The sequence below is a fragment of the Cyprinodon tularosa genome, unplaced genomic scaffold (assembly GCF_016077235.1).
Source record: "Cyprinodon tularosa strain WSP-4 unplaced genomic scaffold, ASM1607723v1 ctg372, whole genome shotgun sequence".
Lineage (NCBI taxonomy): Eukaryota > Metazoa > Chordata > Actinopteri > Cyprinodontiformes > Cyprinodontidae > Cyprinodon > Cyprinodon tularosa.
The window spans coordinates 1,217,821-1,241,109 of NW_024039088.1; the positions used below are offsets into that span (position 1 = coordinate 1,217,821).

The 23,289-nt window shown below is 36.6% G+C and overlaps 1 protein-coding gene across 2 annotated transcripts in view; it reads left to right on the top strand.

Annotated features, from left to right (window-relative positions):
* The window catches only part of LOC119790865 (SH3 and PX domain-containing protein 2A-like), a 97,043-nt gene that overhangs the window by 11,101 nt on the left and 62,653 nt on the right, over nt 1-23,289 (top strand). For both annotated transcript variants that reach the window (XM_038296598.1, XM_038296599.1), the window contains exons 2-5: nt 5,797-5,877; nt 13,560-13,635; nt 15,643-15,719; nt 16,311-16,402. In XM_038296598.1, coding sequence (XP_038152526.1) covers nt 5,797-5,877; nt 13,560-13,635; nt 15,643-15,719; nt 16,311-16,402 — 326 coding nt within the window. The remainder of the gene's footprint in view (nt 1-5,796; nt 5,878-13,559; nt 13,636-15,642; nt 15,720-16,310; nt 16,403-23,289) is intronic.

Consider the following 23,289-nt stretch of genomic DNA (forward strand, 5'->3'; position numbering starts at 1 on the left):
TGCCTAGATCGAGAAAAGATAGGAGTATGTAGCTTATTTATAGAGCCACAACAGTGGCTATAATTCGTTGGGCTACCTTACATCGTTGCTTTAGCCCATTGGTCTGGCATAGCATTTTGGACTAAGTGGAAATATAAGAGAATAGGCATTTTTTCCAAAGCAGGATGTTTAAAAACATTTTCTGTTTAATAAGGAAGACAATAATGCCTTTAGGGTATGGAAAAAAATGATCATAAGGTAGCTTGAATATAGGTGAAGCTATAAGTTAATGTAAATATAGTGCATTGTTATTTTCTTAATGTTTGAAGCAGTTAAAAATAGTGAACCAGACTTCTCTCAGCAGGATTAGAAAAAAATCAATGGGTCCATTGGGTTCAATTGAAGTGATTAACCTGAGGGTTAAAATCAATTGCATCATCCATCTCCTTCGAAGGGGTTCCTCTCCAAGGCTACTAAACATAGGGCAGAGACTCGCTCTCCTGGGAGTCGTTGCCGGATGAAAGGTTTGACTGGGAAATCCCCTTGAGGAAGGAGGCGGGAGAAACAAAAAAGAATCGTACCATATATGAGTTAAGCAAATAGAAATGTGTTTCCGGTTTGAGAGAGGAAAGAAGCAGCCCTTTGTCTTTTGTCCCTGCTGTTTGAGTGTCACTTCCTTCCAGGGACATGTGGCAGTGAAGCTGCAAAATGGCAGTGGCACTGTACAAATAAATCTTGTTTACAAACATTCTAATTCGCTATTACTGTAGTTCAGCAGTGAAGTGTAATTTTTTCAAAGAATACTAAAAATGAAAAACTCTTGTTTCAACAATGCAATTAGTTACATTCTTCTTCATCCAAATTAATGAAACACTTATTTTTTGACACCTACTTGAGGTTTCTTATTTCAGGATGTAACTTTATTCCCCCTCACTCATATTGGCCAAGCCACCTGTTTGTTATGCTGATGAATCACTTGTTTTGGTCACAGTCATTCTTTGATATAATGTTGCAGCACCAAGACTACATTTCCAACTTTATGCATACCAGCTTGTGACCACATAAATTTTTATTTATATACTTTGCAGCTACATGTAGAGTGCAAACCAAAAATACAATTTTCAGTAAGCCAATTACAAAATACAAAAAAACCCCATACAGATATACAGAAATATTAGCAAATATAATACATATTTTGTTTTCATCTGCTCAGATGGATCACCCTTTGCCATTGCATAATAACAAATTAAGGAAATACTTGGATATCTGTATGCATGTAATGCATTTAGATAAAACAAGATTTACTTTTTAATTGGATTACGAAAATACATTTACTGTTTTCCCTAGCACTCTAATGAGCATACAAAGTGCAAAAGATAACAAATTCTCTGCAGTAGAACTGAATGGAGATGTATGCGGAAATGAGGGTGTAACAAAAGCCGCCCTAGCCTCATAATCTTCTTTGTGTCACCTAATTTGTCTTATTGTATTTCACTGATCGTGTCATTTTCTGTTTTACTTCTGTATTGTCATGTCACTCTGTTTTGTGTCTTCCATGAAACAGGAATAAAACCATTTAAAAGAGACATAATTTGAACAGTGCAAGCTTTAAAGAGGATGAATTTGTCTGTTACACAAAGTTATTGTGTGTTTTGTAGGCTGTGATGGCCTACAAAATACACAATAACTTTTAGGTTTCGGTAATACTTCCTGTCTTGTATGTGTTCAAGCACCTTTTACAGAATCTGCAGCAGGGAAAACAATTCTCATTTCACACTTATGTGAACCCCTGTAGTGTTTAATTATATGACTTCTGTGCAAGTCAGAAATTGTCCAAAAACTACATCATGTTCACACATAAGGATGTCCATCAGTGCACTTGGTACCAGGACACCCTTGGCTGGAAGTTGGTGATTGACTTTTTAGCTGTATGTTCTCACGTTCAGCCACATTTCTTGGATGCTCAGATCAAGAGATGGGAGGCGCTCTCCACCAATCACCGCCTGGTGGTGCATTGCATACCCTGGAAAAGGAGGAATCTGGGTAGACTTGGCAGGCCCAAGCAAGTAGATATGGTCTGTTAAGCCGGGCACACACTGTACGATTTTTTTTGCACTTTCCGGGCCGATTCTCCAGTCGTGCAAAAATTTTTTGATCAGGCAGAGTTTCAGCCTGATTGTGCATTGTGTAGTGTACAGGGGGTAACAAGAGAAAATCAAACATGTTTGAAATTCAGTCGGCTGTTGTAAGGTGGTATTGGGCAAATCTCTCAGTGCACATGCTCAAACAAGGATTCTTTTTTGTCATTCTCTCAGATGAAAATGGAGTTCTTCCTGTAAAATTGACAGACTGTAGGAACCACATTTGCTCAGCCATGTCTTTGTCCAAATACATTGTCACCCTTTCTTTTTAGGGCTTTCAGCACAAAAAATTGCACAAATGGCAAAGGTAGCATGTTTTACTCTAGTAAGCTTAAATTATAACAAGAGGCATCAACACTTCCATCTTTTTCCTCTTCTACTCGTTTAGCTTCCGGATAGATGAGTCCGAGTAGTGCCATCTAACTGTGATTCTATGATTATAGAAGGAAATAATAAACTGGTGATAAGACATACAGACTTCTTATCTCAAAAATCCTTGAAAATACTAACCTTTCAGAGAATGTGCAATAAACTGTCTTTCATTACCCTTTTCATGTAAGCACAGCTCAGACAAAACACCTCACTAAACAATCCTATGTTTTCACCTGTTAGGTGTTCCTGCTTAGCTTTCAATATACAAATATTAGATTTTTATTTAGTTATTTAGTTCTATAGACACTGCATCTATCCTTGGAAAATCCGTGGAAATACTAACCTTTCAGAGAATGTGCAATAAACTGTCTTTCATTACCCTTTTCATGTAAGCACAGCTCAGACAAAACACCTCACTAAACAATCCTATGTTTTCACCTGTTAGGTGTTCCTGCTTAGCTTTCAATATACAAATATTAGATTTTTATTTAGTTCTATAGACACTGCATCTATGGGGGAGTGTTGGCCTCATGGTTAGAGCAGTGTGCTTGTGCTCTGAGAAGGTTGCAAGTACCTTTAATAAACTCCCACCTTCCTCCTGCTGATATTGCCTATGTGGGAAACAGCTAATGTTAATTCCCGTAACATACAATGTCTAGACATGATTCATTGATATTTTGGCTCATAGCATGTTTTATCTTGTTAATCATTTGTAAATAAAACCTGCAGAAAATGTTGTTCTGCTTTATTTACATAGCTCTATGATTCAAGTTCTTACAACATTAATTGATATCTGTTTAAATCAGAAAAAAATTATGTTTTTGCTGTTAAACAGACTAAAATTGAGACTGTACATTTTAATAAGCACACGCTATAGATATAAACGTAGAAATCTGGTACAAAAAAATTTGATAAATTAGGCATAATTCAAGAACTACGAGATGATATGACAATGGATATATGACTGAATGTTAGTATCTGATGGGATTGCGTAACAGGCACAGTAGTGTTAAAATCTTTGATGAATTCATCTTCAAGGAAATATGAAACATGTTTAAATTTACTAATCTGATATCAAATCATCAGCTGTCTTCTACATCAGCCTGGTAGATTGGTATAGAAGAGTCCAGGTTGCACCATATTTTATTCTCTTTTAGGCCCATAAATGTTGTTGGAACTCTGACCACCTTTCATAACCATGGCTGTCAGCACAAACTAAACTGATACATCAAAACTTTTGGTTTAATTTCAAACAAAGTGCAATAACTCCAATATCCATTGTTGAAAACCTCTGACAAAGGAAATTATGTTTTATTCAAATATGTCACGATATTAATCTATACACATGAGGAAATTTGCAAGAAAAACACCTCCAGGTTTCAGGTCAGAAAATGGGCTAAACCTGGTGGCAGGTGTTGCTAGACCCACTGTTTTTTTGTTTAAAAAAAATGTTAAATGTAGACAGAATATTTTAAAAGATGATTGTTTAATTATATGTTGTAAAATATTTTTGACAATACTTAAACACAAACTGCAGAGTCCTAAAAAAGCATACTTTTAAAATTCCTTTAAAAAACAAACAAAAAACAAACAAAAAATGGAATAAAATAAAATAAAATGATTAAAATAACATTATCCTTTTCAGTGTAAGTCTAGTAGGTTACCAGTCAGTGAATCTTAAAATAAGCAGTGTAAATTTGGTAAGGTTTATAATTAAAATAAATTGGCATAAAGGGCAAACCAGCTCTCTTCCAGTGCTCCTCAGACTTTGGAAAGAATAGAGTAATCAATCATTTCTGTGACATGTAGCGTTATCTGAAGAAGTCTGAAACAAAAGGATCAAAAAGGTTATTAGTGTTTAGGAGCATATTTAGAATACAGAAACAGATAACAGTGTCTGTTACTGTTTCTCAATTCTATCTGATCAATCCACTGAGGTGTGTTTATACTTCCTGATTTTCATGTTTGATGCTGGCTTGGCAGGGGTGCAACTGATGACAGTTCTGAGGAAGATAGTTCCTATGACTGCAAGTTAGAAGGCAATAACATCTCTATGCAGAGCTTCTGTGAAATTATGGGTTAAAGTTAACCAACCAAGATAAGTCCACTGATTCACCTCTAGAGGTAGTCATTTAACTCTAATTACTATAGAGAAACTACAGTGTCATGGTACAAAGCAAAATCATGTGATTGTATCTTTTCAGTGAGGGATTATGAACTGAAAAAAAACTCTAAAATTAAAGAGAAAACATTGCTTAGCTACACAAACAAAATAATGTGACTTAGAAAACTTGACTGAGCTAAACACAATGGCATGGCTTGCTGTGTAGCCTAGCTCATACCATGAGTATTGGCATTAGTATCTAAAGCCCCTGTCACACTGATGATTTAGACCAGCGTATGCCTGATGTACAAAAACATCTGGCAAAATATGTTGGCATAAGTTAAGGTTAGCAGTGATGACACTCAATTTGATGCAACTTCAAAAGTTCTTTCTTCTTTCTTTTTATTTATTCTATTTTTTTTGGGTGGGCGGTAAATGGCAGCTAGGTTAATACCGCCATCAGATAAATTTTTTTATGCAGGCCGAGTGCCAGAGGGGAGCAGCTTTAACTGATGCTCCGTAATGCCCATGAAATGATGCCTGTACATCATTTCATGGGCATTACGCTGCCATGCGTTATGTATAAGTTAGGCAGTCGTTGGACATACGCTCTGGACTCGTTATAAATACACTATGTATATGCCCAAAATTGAAAAAATACATAGAAAGTTCAGCGCATGCCAGGTTTTGAGGAGTTTCTGGGTGGCAGGCATATGTTGTCTAACTCGGCAAGGTTTGACAGGGCCCTCTGACAGCACACAAAAAGCGATTTGAAATTGAGTTCAGCAATTCAGATTTCATATTGATTCTAATATAGGTGATTTAATCATGTTTAGATAATGACCCTGATCCAATATACAAGGTTTAGATGAATGTTATTTCCTCATTGTTTAACAATCGTTTGTCTTTGAAAGACTTGTGTGTCTTAAAATGGAAATTATTATTATATTTTTTTTTACAATGCACCTATATGTATATATTCTTTTAAAAAAAAATTAATTCACCACACAGGAATGTATTAAACCTGTACTTGAAATCTGTTGAACTGGGCTCATTCGCTGACTGAAAAGAAGTAGAAAGAAGATGAAATTTGACATCCAAGAGCCTCTGAAGTTTAGTCTGAATAGATTAAGTTTTGCTCTGTCTTTGGTTAAATATTCCTAACCAGGGTTCACTTTTTGTCTATGCCGCATTTTTTAGGTCTACCTTATCAATGTTACCTACTCAGACTCCAGCTCCCATGTCATCTACAGAAGATACAGCAAATTCTTTGAGCTGCAGGTAAGTCACTCTACCAAAAACACATCTTTCACAAATTTAGCTGACAGATTCATGGGAAGTTCTTAAAAAAGTTATAAAGTTTTATATTTTCTGTTTTGGGTCACCTCATGATAATGCTGCTAATTAAACCCCATGAAGTCAGACTGACCTTAAGTTCTACTCTTTCTGCTAAGCTGGTGCAGATGCATTGCTTTGTGAAAGACCTTTAACGATTACTGCTAAGAAACACTGAAAGAGAGGAAATCCAGTCAGCAGATGCAGGAAAAAACATGGCCTCAGTCAGAATGTTTTATGACACAGTCTCCAATAACACTGTATGTAGAAGTGCTTTAGGGAGATATCTGAAACCCTTCATTTAATGCATGATGTAGCTTTTTTGTGGGAAAGATAACATGCCTAAAATGTCTAAACTTCAATGAGGCATCCAGGAGAATAGAGAGGGTTTACACCTTCAAAATCACATACAAGAGCAAGAGCTTCCTCCTAAGAATACTTTTTCTCTGGTATCTCTCTGAAACCTTTCTTCCAGACCACACTCTAAAGTATTACAACTCAGATGGGATGCTTGCAGAAAACCTTTTGTTCTCTGGTCTCTTAATTGCCAGTAACCTCAACCCTGCTCTGTTAGACTGCAACACAGCCTTTCACATGTTTACACAAACATAGATTGTATATATTTTTTTATGCTGTTGTAGAGTCCTGTTTGTCTGGTTTTGGAGCAACAAATGAGTAGCTCTTCATACAAAATGCTTGATTTCTGCCTTGGTCTTTAATAAAAAAAATGTTATACATCTGCAGTGGTGCAAATTTGGATAAATACATGAACTGGCCAACATATCAAAAAGGAAATACACTCAATGATTCAATACCCTGGCTGCGCAGTGGAGTAGTTTCTAGCATTGTTGCCTTAGAGCAACAAGGTTCCAGGCTCGATTCCCAACCTGGGGTCTTTGTTGATGGAGTTTGCATTTTGTCCCTGTGCACACTCTAATTGTGAGTGTGTGTGTATTGTTGTCTTTGTGTGTCTAGCAAACCTGTCCAGGGTGTACCCTGCCTCTCACCCATAGTTTGCCAGAGATAGGCAGTGGCTCTACTGACCTTGATGTTAAAAGGGGAGCAGATGGATGCATGGATTCAACACCCATTGGACTGATTGTTATTCTAATCCATTTGTTTTTTACAGTATTAATTGAGTTTGATACAGAGGCCCACATTCCTATTGGGACATTGCAGATGAACCATGATTTTGTGTCTTTTCGTCCGACAGAAAATACATGAAATTGTGAGTCGGCCAAAGCAGATGGCCGCTCAATCCAAGCCTGGTTCTGCAGGAGGTTTCTTCCTGTTAAAAGGGAGTTTTTTTCTCTCTCCACTGTCGCTACAAGTATGTTTAGTTTGATGGATTGTATTCGAGTCAATGAGATGTCATTTTGTAATTTAGCTCCATGTTTTATCCACCATCATTTTCTGGTCGTGGAGATATTATTTTTTGCATATCTCTAATATAGTTAGATCAAGATTAGTATTTTGTTCTATAATTAATGACTATATTTGTCTCATGGCAGCTGCTTTTGTTGTTTATTTGCAAATGTATTTCCTAAAGAGATCTTTCCCTGAAGCCTTTACTGCACATTTGCATATATAGCTATGGTTCTTTGTAAATGCACAGCTGCTAAGAAAGCTGTTAGTAAACCTGTTAAATGTTTAACTGTTTTTTTCTGTGGAAGTAACCATACCTCTATTTTTCCAGTATTATCCAATGTGTAAACTGGGGATAATGCATCCTGACTACCTGTGCAAATGTTTGCTCTTTCCCTTTCATTAACTTACATGCTTCAGTTAAAGATATTGGTTCTAGCAGTGCTAGACTAAGCTTTGTTTGAGTCTGCAAAAAGTCTCCTCTGCTTCAGGAGTCCTTTGCAATGATGATGTCATTTTGAGATTTTCTTCATTCATTAACCTACACAATGGAGAATTTATTTCTACAAAATTTGGTACCCAATTTTCACATTGATTTGTCTGGCCTAAAAATCACATAATTTGTCTTTTTTGTTGATGGTTTTTGGAGCTTGGAAGATATCTATTTTTTTAATCTAAGATTGTTCTGATTTGTACCGGTAATGCTCCTTTTACCAGTCCAACACCTGTTGGTCCCTTATACCGCAATCCCTCAGGATTCTCTTTACACTACATGCTTTCCCTCCACTAAATTTCTAGGATTTTGCTAGTTCCTTGTTCCTTTTAGATCAGCTTAGCTTTTTAATCTGCTGTTGTTTTTCGTTTTTGAATCCAATTTCAACATGGCAGACAGCAGCCCTTAGGACTGAATTTGGACACCACTGTTTTGGACATTTGCTTGGAATTCTACTAAGTTAATGTTAACTGATTGCTTTTTATGAATTCTGGTCATGAGTGTAGCCAAGTATTGATCTCTAACCTTGCATTGTTGAGGCAAAAAAACATGCACATTTGTTAGGCTTGTTGAAAATTTCACCCCCACATTTACAATTTTTTTCTTGAGAAACTGAGCTATTAGCCCCATTTACACCAGCCTTTTGAAACCAAATCGATATCAGTCTGAGCATGGTAAGTGAAATAACTTTTGAGTGTAAATGGCAAGCAAAACCAAACTGGACCGTGCCAGACACAACTGAACTGCGCAAACATGGAACTAGCTGCACAGTAGGGCTTGGCATGGTTCAATTCTGGCACGGTTCTTGGATAACAAAGAGCGCATAAGCAGGCGGCGTCATCTCCTTACAGTCAGCCTCCGTAATCATGAAATTTCTGACATTCATAAAAATACTAGCTTCCCTAGCTTGCAACACGATTTCCAGTTATGATTCTGCTTAGCAGTGTGATGAACCTCAACGTTTGTCGTTGTTTCCTGCATCTGTAAGCCCTGATTAGACTATCATTTGTCATATCCACTTCCCAAAAGTCAACTCTGTCAAGTAAATTCGACAAAGACTACTTTTTTGCTGGACTCTGCAAACTAAATTTCACAGTTATAACCAAGCTTCCTGAAAGTCACAGGCGCCACCATGTTGATGTGCTTGTCTACCTCTAGAGGACAGTAGTACCATAGATCATCACTAGGAGGCGAGGAACCGTGCTAGAGTGGTGTGTAAATGGTCATAAGTAACCAAGCTCGGCACGGTTAACTGATCCAACCTCAGCAGGGGTCAGTTTTTAGAGGGTAGTGTAAATGGGGCTATCCACACGTGTCTGTAGTTGACAGATCAAAGTTTGTTTGTGGTTAGCATTGGCATGACAGGAATTGCCATACAATTCTAGAATATGTAGGACTTATGGTATATTTAAGAAAAGTGGACCAATGATGGAATTTTTAGGAAGCCTATATGTGATCTGTGCTCTATGCTACCTTTTTTTCTGTCATGTTTACTGCTGCCTCTTAAAGCTGGAATAATACAGTAAGCAGTGCTTTTGTAAATAACCATGCACTTGTTTGACCCATAGTTGAAGCTTCTGCTTGTATGAGTAAAAATGTCTCTACAAAATGCAAGAGTATTTTTTGCCTCAACCATGTAGTTCTCTCCAAGCTAATCTGGGAGAGTTTTAGCAAATCCCTATAAAACTGTTATGTTCATTGTGGCGAAAATCATTGTCAAGTAGGTGTCAAATAAGAACCCATAAATGTAATCAAATTGTTTTCCCACTGCAACATTCCTTCTTACTCCCCCTGTCCCAGATTCTTCCCAAGGCACTTTCTTTGTCTACTGAAATTCTTAGTCTGTCTGATTCAACTGCTTTTGTCTCCTCTGTTTAGTATAACTTTAGAAAATAATGACAGTTGTTCAGCAAGCCTAGTATGCTTCCTCCCGTTTATGGAATTTTGTGTATGGATTTTATACTCTCTCTCTTAACCCCATTTCCTTACAGCTTACTGACAGAACAAAGGCAACTAGTGCAAAAAGCAAAAAGGGATAATTGTACTTCTTCAGAAAGGACATTTTCCCCTTGAGCACATTAAACTTTAGTATACATGTTTCATATGCAGCGCATCTTTATCTATGTATTTTTTTTGGTGCAGTTCCCTTTTTAGTTGATCCCATTCATTTTCTCTTACAGTGTCGTCACGTTTTCAATTGAGACCTCAGGTGTTTGCTGTTTTGTAACTTTAACTCTCGTCTTATCAAGTTACTCTATCATTGTTTCAGAGGCATAATTCCTCTAACAGTAAGAGTGAAAAAGTCAATCCTTGAGACAGCTGAAAGGTTTGGGCTAAAACTGGATATTATTTATAACTATACAAAACTAATATCCAACCTTGGTATTATCTCATAGATAATCACGTGACTACATTCTCTATGTTACTGCAATTATATATTGTGTAAAAAAAATATCACCTATATATTTGAGTTTTAGTGTTCTAGGATTATCCTAGAACATAATTTCTTCTTTCTGCTGATATATATAAATATCTATATTTTCCATTTAATTGTGCAGGATTTAGCTCCCCTTAAAGGTAAAAAAAAACATGGGATTTATTTGAGAGCCTTGGTATTTGATCATGTGTTCACAGATTTTGATAATAAATAAAATCAAAGTCAAGTTTTCATTCTAAATTGTTTAAGTGTTATCATAAAAACCCATGAAACTGGGGGTGCTTTGGTGGAGCAGTGGTTAGCGCACACGACTCATGTCCTCGATTCGGGTGAACCAGGTGCTTATCTGGCCTGTGGTCCTTCCCCGCATGTCTCTCATACTCCCTTTGCTGTCAGCCTACTGTCCATAAAACCAGCCACTAAAAAACAAACAAAACAAAAAAAAGAATAAATGAGACATTAGGATGGAAAAGCAGGTTGCTGGAGGATGATCTTATCCTCATTTTTGAAAAGACAATTTCAGCATAATGTGTACTTTTCTGACTTCTAGGCAGTATTTTGCTATATTCAAATGTGAAGCCAAGTGTGTCGCTTTGCTCTCTTGAAAAGAAAAAAAAAGCAATGAAGTTGCCAGTGTACTGTTATAACAACACATTTCAGCCCTCTGTATAAAATTGTTATCCCCATTTTACTGTGAGGGAAAATCTCTTTTTTATTTTTTAAATTCTTAATTCTTTGAGCAAAAAAAAAATCCATTCTCAGTACAGGGCTTGTGTGCAGGTGTGGTTAACCAAGGCTTTTTTATATCCCTTGTCCTTCGCATTACCCCTAAACAAAGTGATGACTGTCATTTTTTACCCAACCCACGTCTTCATTGCTGTTCATAGTTCAGAGAGGGAAATGCAATGCCCTGCAAGAAAATTTGCCATTTAGCGAAGGCAGTAGAATAGACCAGAACCACAAGATGGGAAACCAAACCACCTCTTTGAGGGGAAGTCTTACAAACAACTCCTACAGCTCCAGACAGGCTGGACCCAGCTTTACCCTCCAAGCTTGATTCTGTTTGTCCACCTGGTGCTTTTTGGCTCAGTTTGTGCTGAAACTAGTTTTAAAGTCTCCTCCTTGGAGCTCGGGGTGCTACAGTTTGACACCCGCACCCTTTGCCTTTAGACAGAGCACATCTGGAATAGGGCAAGGCAAAAACTCTGAGCCAGAACTTCATCTGAGTCTCAAAAGTATTGTTATTTCAGACAGTTCTCACGGGTTATTAATGAAAATAGAATGTTAAGCCAGAAAACTAAAATACTCTGCTCTATTATAAAAATTCACTTGCTTATCTATTCCAAAGTTTATATGGCATACATGCTTATATAAACAGACTATTGAAGTATAGCATGGTTGAAAATAAATGAATTTGTTTCCAGGTACACAGTATGAATCAAAAGGTTTAAAATACCCCGCTTTTTGAGGGTATTTATGTTAGTTCAAGATGTTCAATCCTACAAATAGCTTGAAATAGTATAAAGTTAAGTGATGAACTGTGAACTGGTTAAAAAATGGTAAGGTACTGTAAAGATAAAAAATGTTCAGAATATATTTGAAACATTCAGAATATTACATATAAGCATTTGTTGCTACAAATAGGCAATTAAACAAGCAATTAGCCATGGAAAAGGTACAGACCATCGTAAAACTTACAGGTTTAGGTATTTCTAGGTGTCAGTCATTATTGTTTTTTCCACCATCATAATGCACTTAGAACTGGGGGAAACTCAAACACAAGATGTCTGGCAGACAAAAAGCCACAACTGAAGTGAAGGAAAAGGTACTGAGAGTGAATGATAGGTGGCTCACATAACAACAGCTTCAGGCCCAGTGTAATAGACATAGTAAGCAAATCTCAGTTTCTTCTGTGAAGAGAAGATTTTTAGCTGGAGGTTTCACACTTGGACCGACTACATCAGGAGCGCCATTGCTAAGATGATAGAATTAGACAAGGATGCTTGCCTGAGCCATGGCCACCACCAAATGAAGACTGGAAGAAAGTATTCTAGACTGATGAATCAAAAGTTTAATTCTTTGGATTATCATACAGGATCTTTGTATGCCACTGAGTAGGCAAAAAGAGTTCCACAGTGTGTGATCTCAACTGTCAAACATGGAAGAGGGGGTGTGATGATCTGAAGCTGTTTTGCTAGATCCAGGCATGGTGACATAAAAAATGAGACAGACCCTGAAATACATCCACAAACAAAACACTCTGCAGCACCACACAATACCCTCTGGTATGTGCCTCGTTAGCCTTATAGCAAGATGATCACATCAATTTAGACTCAAGCCTCATTGAGCTGATTAGGGATAAACTAGGCAGAAGAGTGGAAACAAATCACTCTACAAATGTCACACATGGGAACTTCTTTAACATGTTTGGGAAAGACTATTTAGGAAAGAATACTGTATTTCCGTAGTAAAGAGAATACTACATTCAGCTGTTAGATCTTTTTATCTGTTTTAACTTTTTAAGCCCTTTTCTTATTGATGAATTAAGAACACTGAAAGCTATACAGCAAGAAAACTATGCAGACTTTTGAGACAATCTCCCTACACCCAAAACTTCTGGACATAATATTAAGAGATATTTCTGCTGTGTGTGCTGTACTAAGAGGGATCTATTTTCTCTTGGATGGACCGATTTGACCTCAAATCAAGGATTGGATTGTCTAGGCCTTATATTCTAGTACAGTATGTGTGCTGGACAAACAAGTTAACTCCCGTTTTGATACTACAACTCTATTCTTTTTGGTCTTTTGCATTTAATTTCAACTTCAGAATTTAGTTCAACTTCCTCTTTTCACATTCAAGGTCATCCATAGTCTTGAACTGCCATACTTCCCAGATGTCCTTCAGATTGCTACCCCCTCCCTAATCATTAGATCTTCCATCCACCGTATTGAGTTTCCTGCCACCTCATCACCATGGGAAAGCAGAGTTTTCTTTTTCTCTGACCCCAAACTCTGGAATTAACTCCCTTCTGAATATTTACATTTGTTTAAATCAAGGCTAAAACCTTATCTGTTCAAGACTACATACTTCACTCATTGCCCTGTCCTGTTTTTAATTGTTATATATTGTTAATTATGTTTATTGTTGAGTGTCCTTGTGTGTTTTAAAGGCACTTTAAAAGAAATGTAGTATTATAATTATATAACTCAGTTTTATACTTTTAAGACTTTTCTCCAGGTAACTGTGTATAAATAATAGTGTAAATTTAGAAGAAGTTCTCCTTTTTCTTTTAGATATTAAAGTAGCAGTGTCTTTGCTTTACCTTTGCAGATGCGAATCCTTGACAAATTCCCAATTGAGGGAGGACAGAAGGATCCCAAGAAGAGAATCATTCCTTTTTTACCAGGTAATGAATGCTGCACTCTACAGCACTGACGGCAACAGAGAGATACAAGTGGGGGTTCAAATCAGTGTCCTTTTTATAGGCGAGTCTATTTATATGCAGATATGAAGTATTTACTCATCCCAGACTATAATTGCTAAATGTGAACTGCGTCTCAGTAAATCCTCATATAGGCAGTACATTACTTAATTGATTTTAATGAATAGACAACAAACAAGGAGCCAAAACTAAGCTGAAATAACCATTCTCAGATCCTCATCTTTTATATTTTATTTGTATAAATTATTCATAAAACAATGTTTTTATCTAACAATGTACATAAAACAATGTATCTGTTTCATTAAGAATAAAACTATGTCCTTGTTTTATTAGTTAAATAGTATGAAATGTTCCACATATTGATCACATATTTTTCAGAAATATAAGGAATTATTAGAACGCTAGTGATCAATTGCTCAGGTTAATTGGGGCCTGCCATAGCAATGCAAGGGAGTATTAATATAATTAATGACCATAAGTGGAAATGATTATTATTAAATGACCATTCTAATCAAAATTAATTTCTCAACAAATATATATTTTTAATAATTGATTACTACCAGCCTTTAATGATCATTAATTGTTTTGATTTTTAATTAACAACTATTATTTCATTTTACCAGCTAATGCAGCTCTTTAAACCAGCTAAATAAACTGTTGCCCTGTTAATAAAGATCATTATTAGGAGAAACTTGGCTCATCAAGTCCGTTCCATGCTGCACTGATACAAAAATGTAATGCTAAAGAAATGTAGATGGGGTGGGGGGGGTGGTTCGATTCCAGGAACAGGGTCTTTCTGCATGGAGTTTGCATATTCTCCCTGAGCATGCGTGGGTTCTCTCCTGTTACTCCAGATTCCTCCAACAGTCCAAAAACATGACTGTTAGGTTAATTGGCTTCTCTGAATTCTCCTTAGGTTTGAGTGTGTACGTGAGCGGTTGCTTGTCCTGTTTGTCTCTGTGTTGCCCTGCGATGGACTGGCGACATGTCCAGTGTGTACCACGCCTCTCGCCCATTGAGAGCTGGTGATAGGCACCGGCACCCCTTTCGACCCCGCTTATGATGTAGAGGGGCAAAACTACACAATGCATGGACATTCTTTCGAATATGCTGACATTTTGTTTTGTCATATATAAAAGCCTTTCGCTGTATACATATATATATATATATATATATATATATATATATATATATATATATATATATATATATATATATATATATATATATATATATATATATATATATATATAAAGATATAGAGACATGTGGCAAATTAATAAATGAAAAGATAAATGTGTTTCATTCAGAAGTCTGTCTGGTTTTAATGATCAAGAATCGTTGAAATGAATCAGAGTTGAATTCAGTCTATATAATTATTAGCTTCACTTTTTAAATCATTTGATTAAAGTTTAGTCTAACTTACTGAGATGCAGCCACAGTTCCTCTGTCCTTTTTAATCATCTCTTTGACTATGTCCATTTAGAGCTGCCCTTTGTTGGCCCTCCAACGCTTTCCATAGCTGTGACCACCACACTGCATTGTTTTATCAACTGCCGTGTTGTAGCCAGGCCAAATCAATTTGTGGCTGGCCATGTCAGTAGGAGGTTAGCAGAGAAGGATCTGTCTAATCTGATAAAGTTGTTGTGGGCCGAGCAGAGGAAAGTGGTAAAGAGATCCTTTGTTAGATATGGCTCGCAGCTCAAAGATCATCTGTGTTGTTTTGGTCGCTCTGGCAGAAAAACACGATTTGTGCTATTTTTCAGTAAGGTAGCTCTTAAGCGAGATTTATTCTTTAGATGCAGCTAGAGGTCAGCCCCCTGCATAGAGTACAAATACAGCAAAGAAGGGATCTGTTTTCATTGCAAGGATATAAATTAAACAAATAACGTAACGGTCAATCAGAACTTTATGAAAAAATAATGTTGATTTGTGTTTGATTATCACAGTTATATTCATTTTTTTTTTCAGGTAAAGTCTTGTTTCGCCGTAGTCACATTAGAGATGTGGCTGTTAAAAGACTGAAGCATCTGGATAACTACTGCAAAGTAAGAACGCTATAAAACACATTTTCTGTAATTTGTTTACAGCTCTGTAAATATGGGAATATCTTTATATGTTTTCCAAAGGAGGCCTGAGTTTCATTTATCTTTCCCTCCACCAGCCTCAACAGGAAAGCAGCTTCTCTATCTGTACCGTTCGTGTCCTGTCAGCTATGTAAACAGACTTCCTTTGGAAGAAACAGGACAGAGTGCTGCATACAGGGGGTTACAAGGAATGAATCAGCAGTATGTTATGCCATACAGTAATGTGCTCAGACCTGTTCCTCTTATTTTCTCAGTAAAAAGAAAGTTAAACAGGTGGGCTGGTATGTGTAGCAGCCTTTTTATCATCTAAGAAAGATTTGTCATTTTTCTCGGAATTTGAGTTGGACTGGGATTACTACATCCAGCGTAACCAGTGTGTATTTTCATTTGATTTGACCTCCTGCCTAAGGATCACTTCTTGCTTGCATTCATCTACAATTGGTCTCTACATCTATCTTAATCAACTCAGATTTGCTCACTCTAGTTTCAGTTCAGGTTTAACTAAAACTTATGACTCCTGCTGTTAAATATGTATCTTGTCTTTGCTTGCAGGCTCTGATGAAACTTCCTTCTTTAATTTCTGAAAGTGAGGAGGTCCTTAAGTTCTTTGAAACCAGATCAGAGGACCTCAACCCTCCAACAGAGTAAGAAAACAGAAAGTGCATTATAAAAATGATTAATTGTTAAGCATAACTACAATCTTTCTCATATAATGCTGAGAACTTCCTTGCGAAAGTCTTTGTTTTCCTTTTGTTCACCTTTTGCTTTCATAACCATCACAAAATGCACAGTTTCTTCCAAATAGATTTTACAAGATTTTAAAAAAGTAGTATATAGGTGGAAAGGAAAATGACAAATAATAAAGTATATCATGAATATGTATTTAGCCCCTTTCACTCTAATACAGCATCAGGAAAGGTAAACACAAAGTTTAAAGCAGGCTTATTTTTCAAAATAATATATCAGGCTTTAAACATCTCACTCAAAAATGTATATTTTCAAATAGAAATCGAAATAATTTGTTAGAAAGATAAGGCCATTCTACCTGCTGACAGGACAGGTAAGGAGGGCCTAAAAAGACAGCTTAGACATCTATGGTAACTCTGGAGGAGCTGCAAAATCTCCAAAAGAGTGATTTGTTTATCAAACTGCTCTTAGGATGCGACCAAAGAGAAAATACATTTTACTAAAACTCTTAACACACCACTTCACAGTGAAACTGCTCAGAGTTGATGGATGAAGCTCAATACAGAGAAATTCTGGAAGAGGAATTGCGGGAGGCTGACAACAACATCAGTTTGGGGCGAAGGTCCTCCTTCTGGGAGATTACAACGGCAGATCACAATTTTTATTGCAATGTAGGATAGCTTGTATAGATTTTTGTTCCACTTAAAGATGATCATTTTAGTGTGACAAGGCTTGAAAGGCCATTGCCCTCAGCTGGACAGTAAGCTCCAAGTAAGTGGTTCAGCAGCTGAGCTGTCTGTTGTGACCCTGTCTTGATCCACAGGCTTCACTTTGTTTGAAATGATGAATGGATTCTGGTTCAGAGCTACTGCTTTTTATTAATAATGATGTCAGACGGGTAACAGAACAAATGAGAAAGGATTGATGGTGTCATGCGAGCTCAAGTCTCAGGGAAGATGAAGACCTCAGTCAGGTCATTAGTCATGCTCAGTTCAAAGTCAAATAATGGAAGTAATTATGCTGTAAGCTGACTGCAACATTGTCCTTTGTTTAAAACACGCTTTCATCTTTTAAACATATCATCAGTTGTACACAGGGAATGTAAAACCAGTTTCTTCCTTGGATCTCAGGACTTGTGTCTTGTATTAACTCCAAACCCAGTGTGAGAAACCTCTCAGCCACAACCAGTTCTATGACCTCTAACCTCAAACACCCATGCATGTTAATCCCACTTCAAAGTCAGAGCCTCATGCAGTCACTGAGACAGTCCAGCCCACCTTAAACTAAGAGGTCTAGCAGACATACCACCCGTGGACACTTCATACATGCTTGATCTCCACCATTTGAAATGGTAGTTTATGTTAGACAGATTGAGAAACACAGATAAGATGCTGTCGTCTTTCTGTTGAGTTACAGCTTGTGAGATATAGTATTGAATACCATAGCTTATAAAAAGTGGAAATCAGCCAAAAAAAAAAAAAAAGAAATTGTTCTAACAATAATATCCAGGAATAAAAGTCAGAGTTGATTAGTGAAACCGATTTTTATCCCATCAACTTAAGCACATTTTATATAATTGTACTTCTTTTGTAAGAGTCTGCTGCCCAATGTTTATCAGTTAAGCATGAAAATAAATCAGAAGTTGCTTTAATACTCATCCAACACCAGAGGTCGCTCCTGAACAGGCCAAAGAAAATCAAGAGATTTTTTTTTCCACTTTAATTGAAATAAGCATAGTATACCTACTGTATTTAGCACACCTTAAATATTTTTGTTATATATGTTTAAACAATAATACTGCAGATTTATTTTTATATTTGAACCTTTTCATATACAATTTAATCAAGATGTTAAAAGATTCTAGATTGTTGTTCTCCAGTGATGAATAATTTTGAATAGACTAAAAGGCCATTGGAGATTGAATTCTGTTCCTTTAGACCTGGTGGGGAAAAACGGGTTATTTAGCAAAAGTTGAATAATAATAATAAAAATTATAATAATTATCATTATTAATTAATGTTTTATACTCTAGTTTTGTTTGCATAAAAAAAACAATCAACCCATATTGATTTAACATTAGATTTACTTGTAAGCATCACTAAATCGGCACTAATTCAGAATTGTCTGCTGTAGATGCAAAAAAGTGTGTAAAAAACAATAAACAAACAAAGAAAAGAACCTTTGAAAACACGTGTGGCACCTAATTCAGAAAATAAACCCTAAAGCAAGCTCCTTGGTCAATTTTCAATTGATACCTAGTAACAGAGATGGCAAAAGTACTCACTTTCCGTACTTGAGTAAAAGTACAGATACTTGTGTTAAAAAATACTCTGGTAAAAGTGGAAGTACTGATTAAACTTCTTTACTCAAGTAAAAGTAACAAAGTACAGGCTTGTAAATTTACTTAAAGTATAAAAGTAAAAGTAGAAACCACTTTTTTCATGCCGTTGCCTACATTTTAAATGGATGTCTGCCAATAGGACTAGATCTCCGTTGTGTTCATTTTCAATCATCTCGTCGTCCATACTACTATGCAGTGGCGGCCGGCCCATAGGGGGCGCTGGGGCACTGCCCTCCCTGATAAGAAGAAAGAAACGTAAAATATATTTTTAGAAATTAACTCATAAATGTCAGTTTTACTCTCTAGACTGTGTACCTATAAGCAAAACAAATTATATAAACTACATTTCCCTATCTACTGTCATTAATTTGTGGATTTCCACAGACAGACTCCTACCGTCTCTGTTCTGGGGGCGCTGATCAGACTGACCCACATTTGCAGAGAATCTGTCAATCATGTACTATTGCCAGGTGAATTTAATGGCCAATCAGCGTCTCGGAACTTTATGGTATTGGGGCGCTGAAAATACTGCGCTTTAACAGGCTTCTGAACCCAAGCGCAGGTGCAGACAGTTAGAGGGAAGATGGTGAATGTAACGAACGAGATGCAGCTTCCACCAAATTCGGTGAGATCCTTATTTATCTACCCGTTTGCCAGAAGAACATCCCTGTTGTAGGATATGAACATTTCATGTCATGGTTATTGTGACTGTGACGAATCCACCTCGTCGCTTAAAACAACCTCTCTAACTTTGCGCGCCACACACACATTCCTGTTATACTGTGTTTGTGAGGACCAATACACTCGCGCTGAGACCAGTAGCTCCATGAACTTAAAACACACAAGCTGTTCCTGGTTACCTGCTGGCATATTGAGGGTGCACACTTAATATTTCAGTGGGGTTAGCCGTGTGTGTGTGTGTGTGTGTGTGTGGGGGGGGGTGGGGGGGGGGGTGTACGTGTTTATGCTACGGGGACTTGTCATCTTCAGTCTGGCTGCGTCTTTGCTGGGTTCAAACCCACTTTGGTGTAATTGAATAAGTCAATGAATCTGTGTAAAAGAATTAAGTTGTAAAAATTATTTGTTTTTGTATATCAATTGTTTGTGGAGGTAATATATGGACAAAACTGATTAATGAGAAGAAATCAGAAATAAGAGAGCCTGAGGGGAGGGGCTTAAACTATTTAATGAGGGCTGTGGGAAGAAAAGCGGCAATTTTTGTTTTCTGTTTCTTTGTTACATTGCTGGTAACTGGAGGGAGGCTGAGGCCCAGAGTATCTTGTACATGTTTAGTTTCTTTTGCACCCTGTTTTGAGTTTTTGAGCTCAATAAATCACCAACACCGGTAATCCGACTGAGACTGGATTCTTGGAGGCCAAAGAACCCTGTCACAGTGACCCAAATCATCACTGTTACTGTTATTATATAGTAAATTAAATCATTACTGTTAAATTGTATGTATTGTCCAATTGTTTATTTGAATTCTTATTCCGGATTAGTTGGAGACATACACTAGGCTATATCAGCCCCACCAAAAATATTTTTCACCAGCCGCCACTGCTACTATGCTAACGCCACCGCCACCAAGCTGCAATGATTTGCAGCGAATGAATACCGCCGAATCTGTCGATTCATCTTGTAGTGGTGCGTCAAATGCAACGTAGATTCCCATCCAATTAGACTGAATTTGGTATTTGTGAGAAAACGGCTCACCAGCTCCCGTCTCACGTCAGAGGAGGAGTAAGCAGATGACTTGCAAAAAGGTGGTAAGAACCAGCGGACAACAAAATTCCAGTTCAAAAGCGTGTAGCGGTTTACTGGTGCGACGGTGAAGACAAAAAAAAACAAAATACTTTCAAATAAAGAAAACAAAACCGGCCATTGCAGGCAATACAAAACACTGACAGCCTCACAGCAAGCTGACTTTAAATATAGTCTCTCTAAGCAGACCTTCAAAAGCAGTCTCTCCAAGCAGCCCCCCTAAGCCATTGGGAGTGTGCCCCTTAAATAGACCCACCAATAATCAGCCAATTGGGACAGCCCAACTAAACAGGAAGGGAAATCCCCAATAAAGCACAGTTAACATTGTAGAAAAAATGGAAAATGATATATGTTCATAACTACTCGCCACACTCCTCTATCATATGGAATAATAGATTTATTCTACATCGCAATAAGTCATTATTCTACAAAGATTGGATGGAGAAGAATATTTGGTCTATTATACACTTAATGGACACTAATGGTTACATATTAAATTACGAACAATTCTGTACAAAATATCAGTTCCTTCCTCCAAAAGATGAATTTACAAGATAACTTAACGCCTTGCCAGAACAATTTATTAATCAGATTCAAAATATAATAATATATCATCCAATTACCCCCAAACTAACCGATTTATCTATTAATGGAATATCAATCACTGATCAAAAATTCAATAACCACACAATTAGAAACTATCTAAATGAAACTTTGTTCCCTGGGAAAATAAATAAAAATAACATTCTTTGCAAATTTGAACAAAAATTGAAATACCAAGACCTTTTTTTTTAAACTTCCTATACAACCAAAAGCTAAAGAAACTGCCATCTACCCATCAAAAGAACTACTAAGAATCCGTTTTAATATTGATGACAATAAATGCTCATTCTGTGAAAGTGATGTAGAAACTATAGACCATTTCTTCTATGAATGCAGTCAGACTAAAACATTTTGGAATTGTTTAGAAAGATGGATCAAATCAAAAATTGCACTCCCTAATTCTATTTCTAGAGATATGGTAGTTTTTGGAATACTATTGAAAGACAAAACAATAGAACTCTGTTGTAACCTAATTTTTTGTTTAGCAAAATTCTTTATTCATAAACAGAGTCTTGAGATCCTCCCCTATCTTTAGTATTTTTTTTATCTGAATTTAATTTATATTTGACATCTCTTGAATGTATCGAATCTTACAAATACCTGACTGAAATACTAATGGAACTGCCCATTGATGTACATTAATCCTAACATATGAATCCCCTTGTCTTTATGTTATTTTATTGTATTATTAGCATTACTCACGCATTTTTTATTTTCCTCATCAAAGTTACTTTGTATTTTCATTCTGAAATCTGCCTCTACTATGCCTTCTATAGAATTAGAATTCTAATGTTCTTATTGCCTAACTTGTTTCTACCCACCTTGTTTAAATAAAGTTAATTTAAAAAAAAAAACATTGTAGAAAAATAAATACAGACAATAGCATCATTCATACAAAAACATACATATTAATGAAATAATTTAACCATGCTAACATTACCATTTCACCTACTTATTACCATGCAAACAATTATTACATTCATTGAAATCCCACTTAACACCCCTGCCCCCTAATAGTCTTTTTCAATGCCCTGGGACAATGGATAAGAGACTGGCTCCGATGCGGTACGTGTTTCCACACGGACCAGTATGCTGACGGACTAAGGGAAGAGAATGTGTAATTTGACTGGGAAGTTTTATTACCGACTACGGAATGTATATTAAAGCTGTCGCAATGGGTACCTTTAGAGTTTGCTACGCTGGTGAGTAAGTAAAGTGTTGAATGAAAGGTGACGTTGTAATTTCGGAACTAGTGTAAATTACCTGGTGAATTGTTTGGAACTGCCGCCGCCATGATGGCCGGTTTGTGGTGCATGCTGGGAAATGTAGTGAAGGATGTGACGCTGTGCGTGATAGACAGCGGCTACACTTTGGGAACAGAGGGGGAAAACGGCTCCGTTTTCACAGTGACGTGAAAAATAATAACGGTAACTCCATTGAAATGATTCAAAACTAAAGTAACGAGCCAATTTTTTAAAATGTAAGGAGTAGAAAGTACAGATATTTGTGTAAAAATGTAAGGAGTAGAAGTAAAAATTCGCCATAAAAATAAGTAGTAAAGTAAAGTAAAAATATCAGAAAAATCTACTTGAGTACAGTAACGAAGTATTTGTACTTCGTTACTTCCCATCTCTGCCTAGTAATAAGAGCTTAAAAAAAGCAGTGATAAAGGGTATATATTTCAGGAATTGCAAAAAAGTGTCATTAACATGAAGTGCATTCTTTTGTTATATTAATTTAGAATTTCTAAAAATAACTTTAATTTTTTGCAAGCATTCAAATGGTTTGGTTTGATGCTCTACTTTTAACATTCATAATCCTGTCAAACTTTTTCTGTGAAAACCGCACATTTTTGCACACAGTTGCTTGCATGTAATCACCAAAGAGTGAAGAAGTCACTATATGAATGCCATCAATACTAGTTACACTTCTCAATCAGATCTGAGTGTAGGTAATTTTTCGTCTGAAGTTTGTGTTTTTTTTCTATTGTAACTCAGAGCTTAATTTGGCAGCAGAGTTTCAGCAGTGACATCAGTTTCTGCCCATGGCCAACATTTTCTTCAACTCTTGGCAATTATGCCTGAGTTTACTGGAGTTGTGTGTGTTTTTTGTAGCAGCGCCATTACCTCCTCACACAAA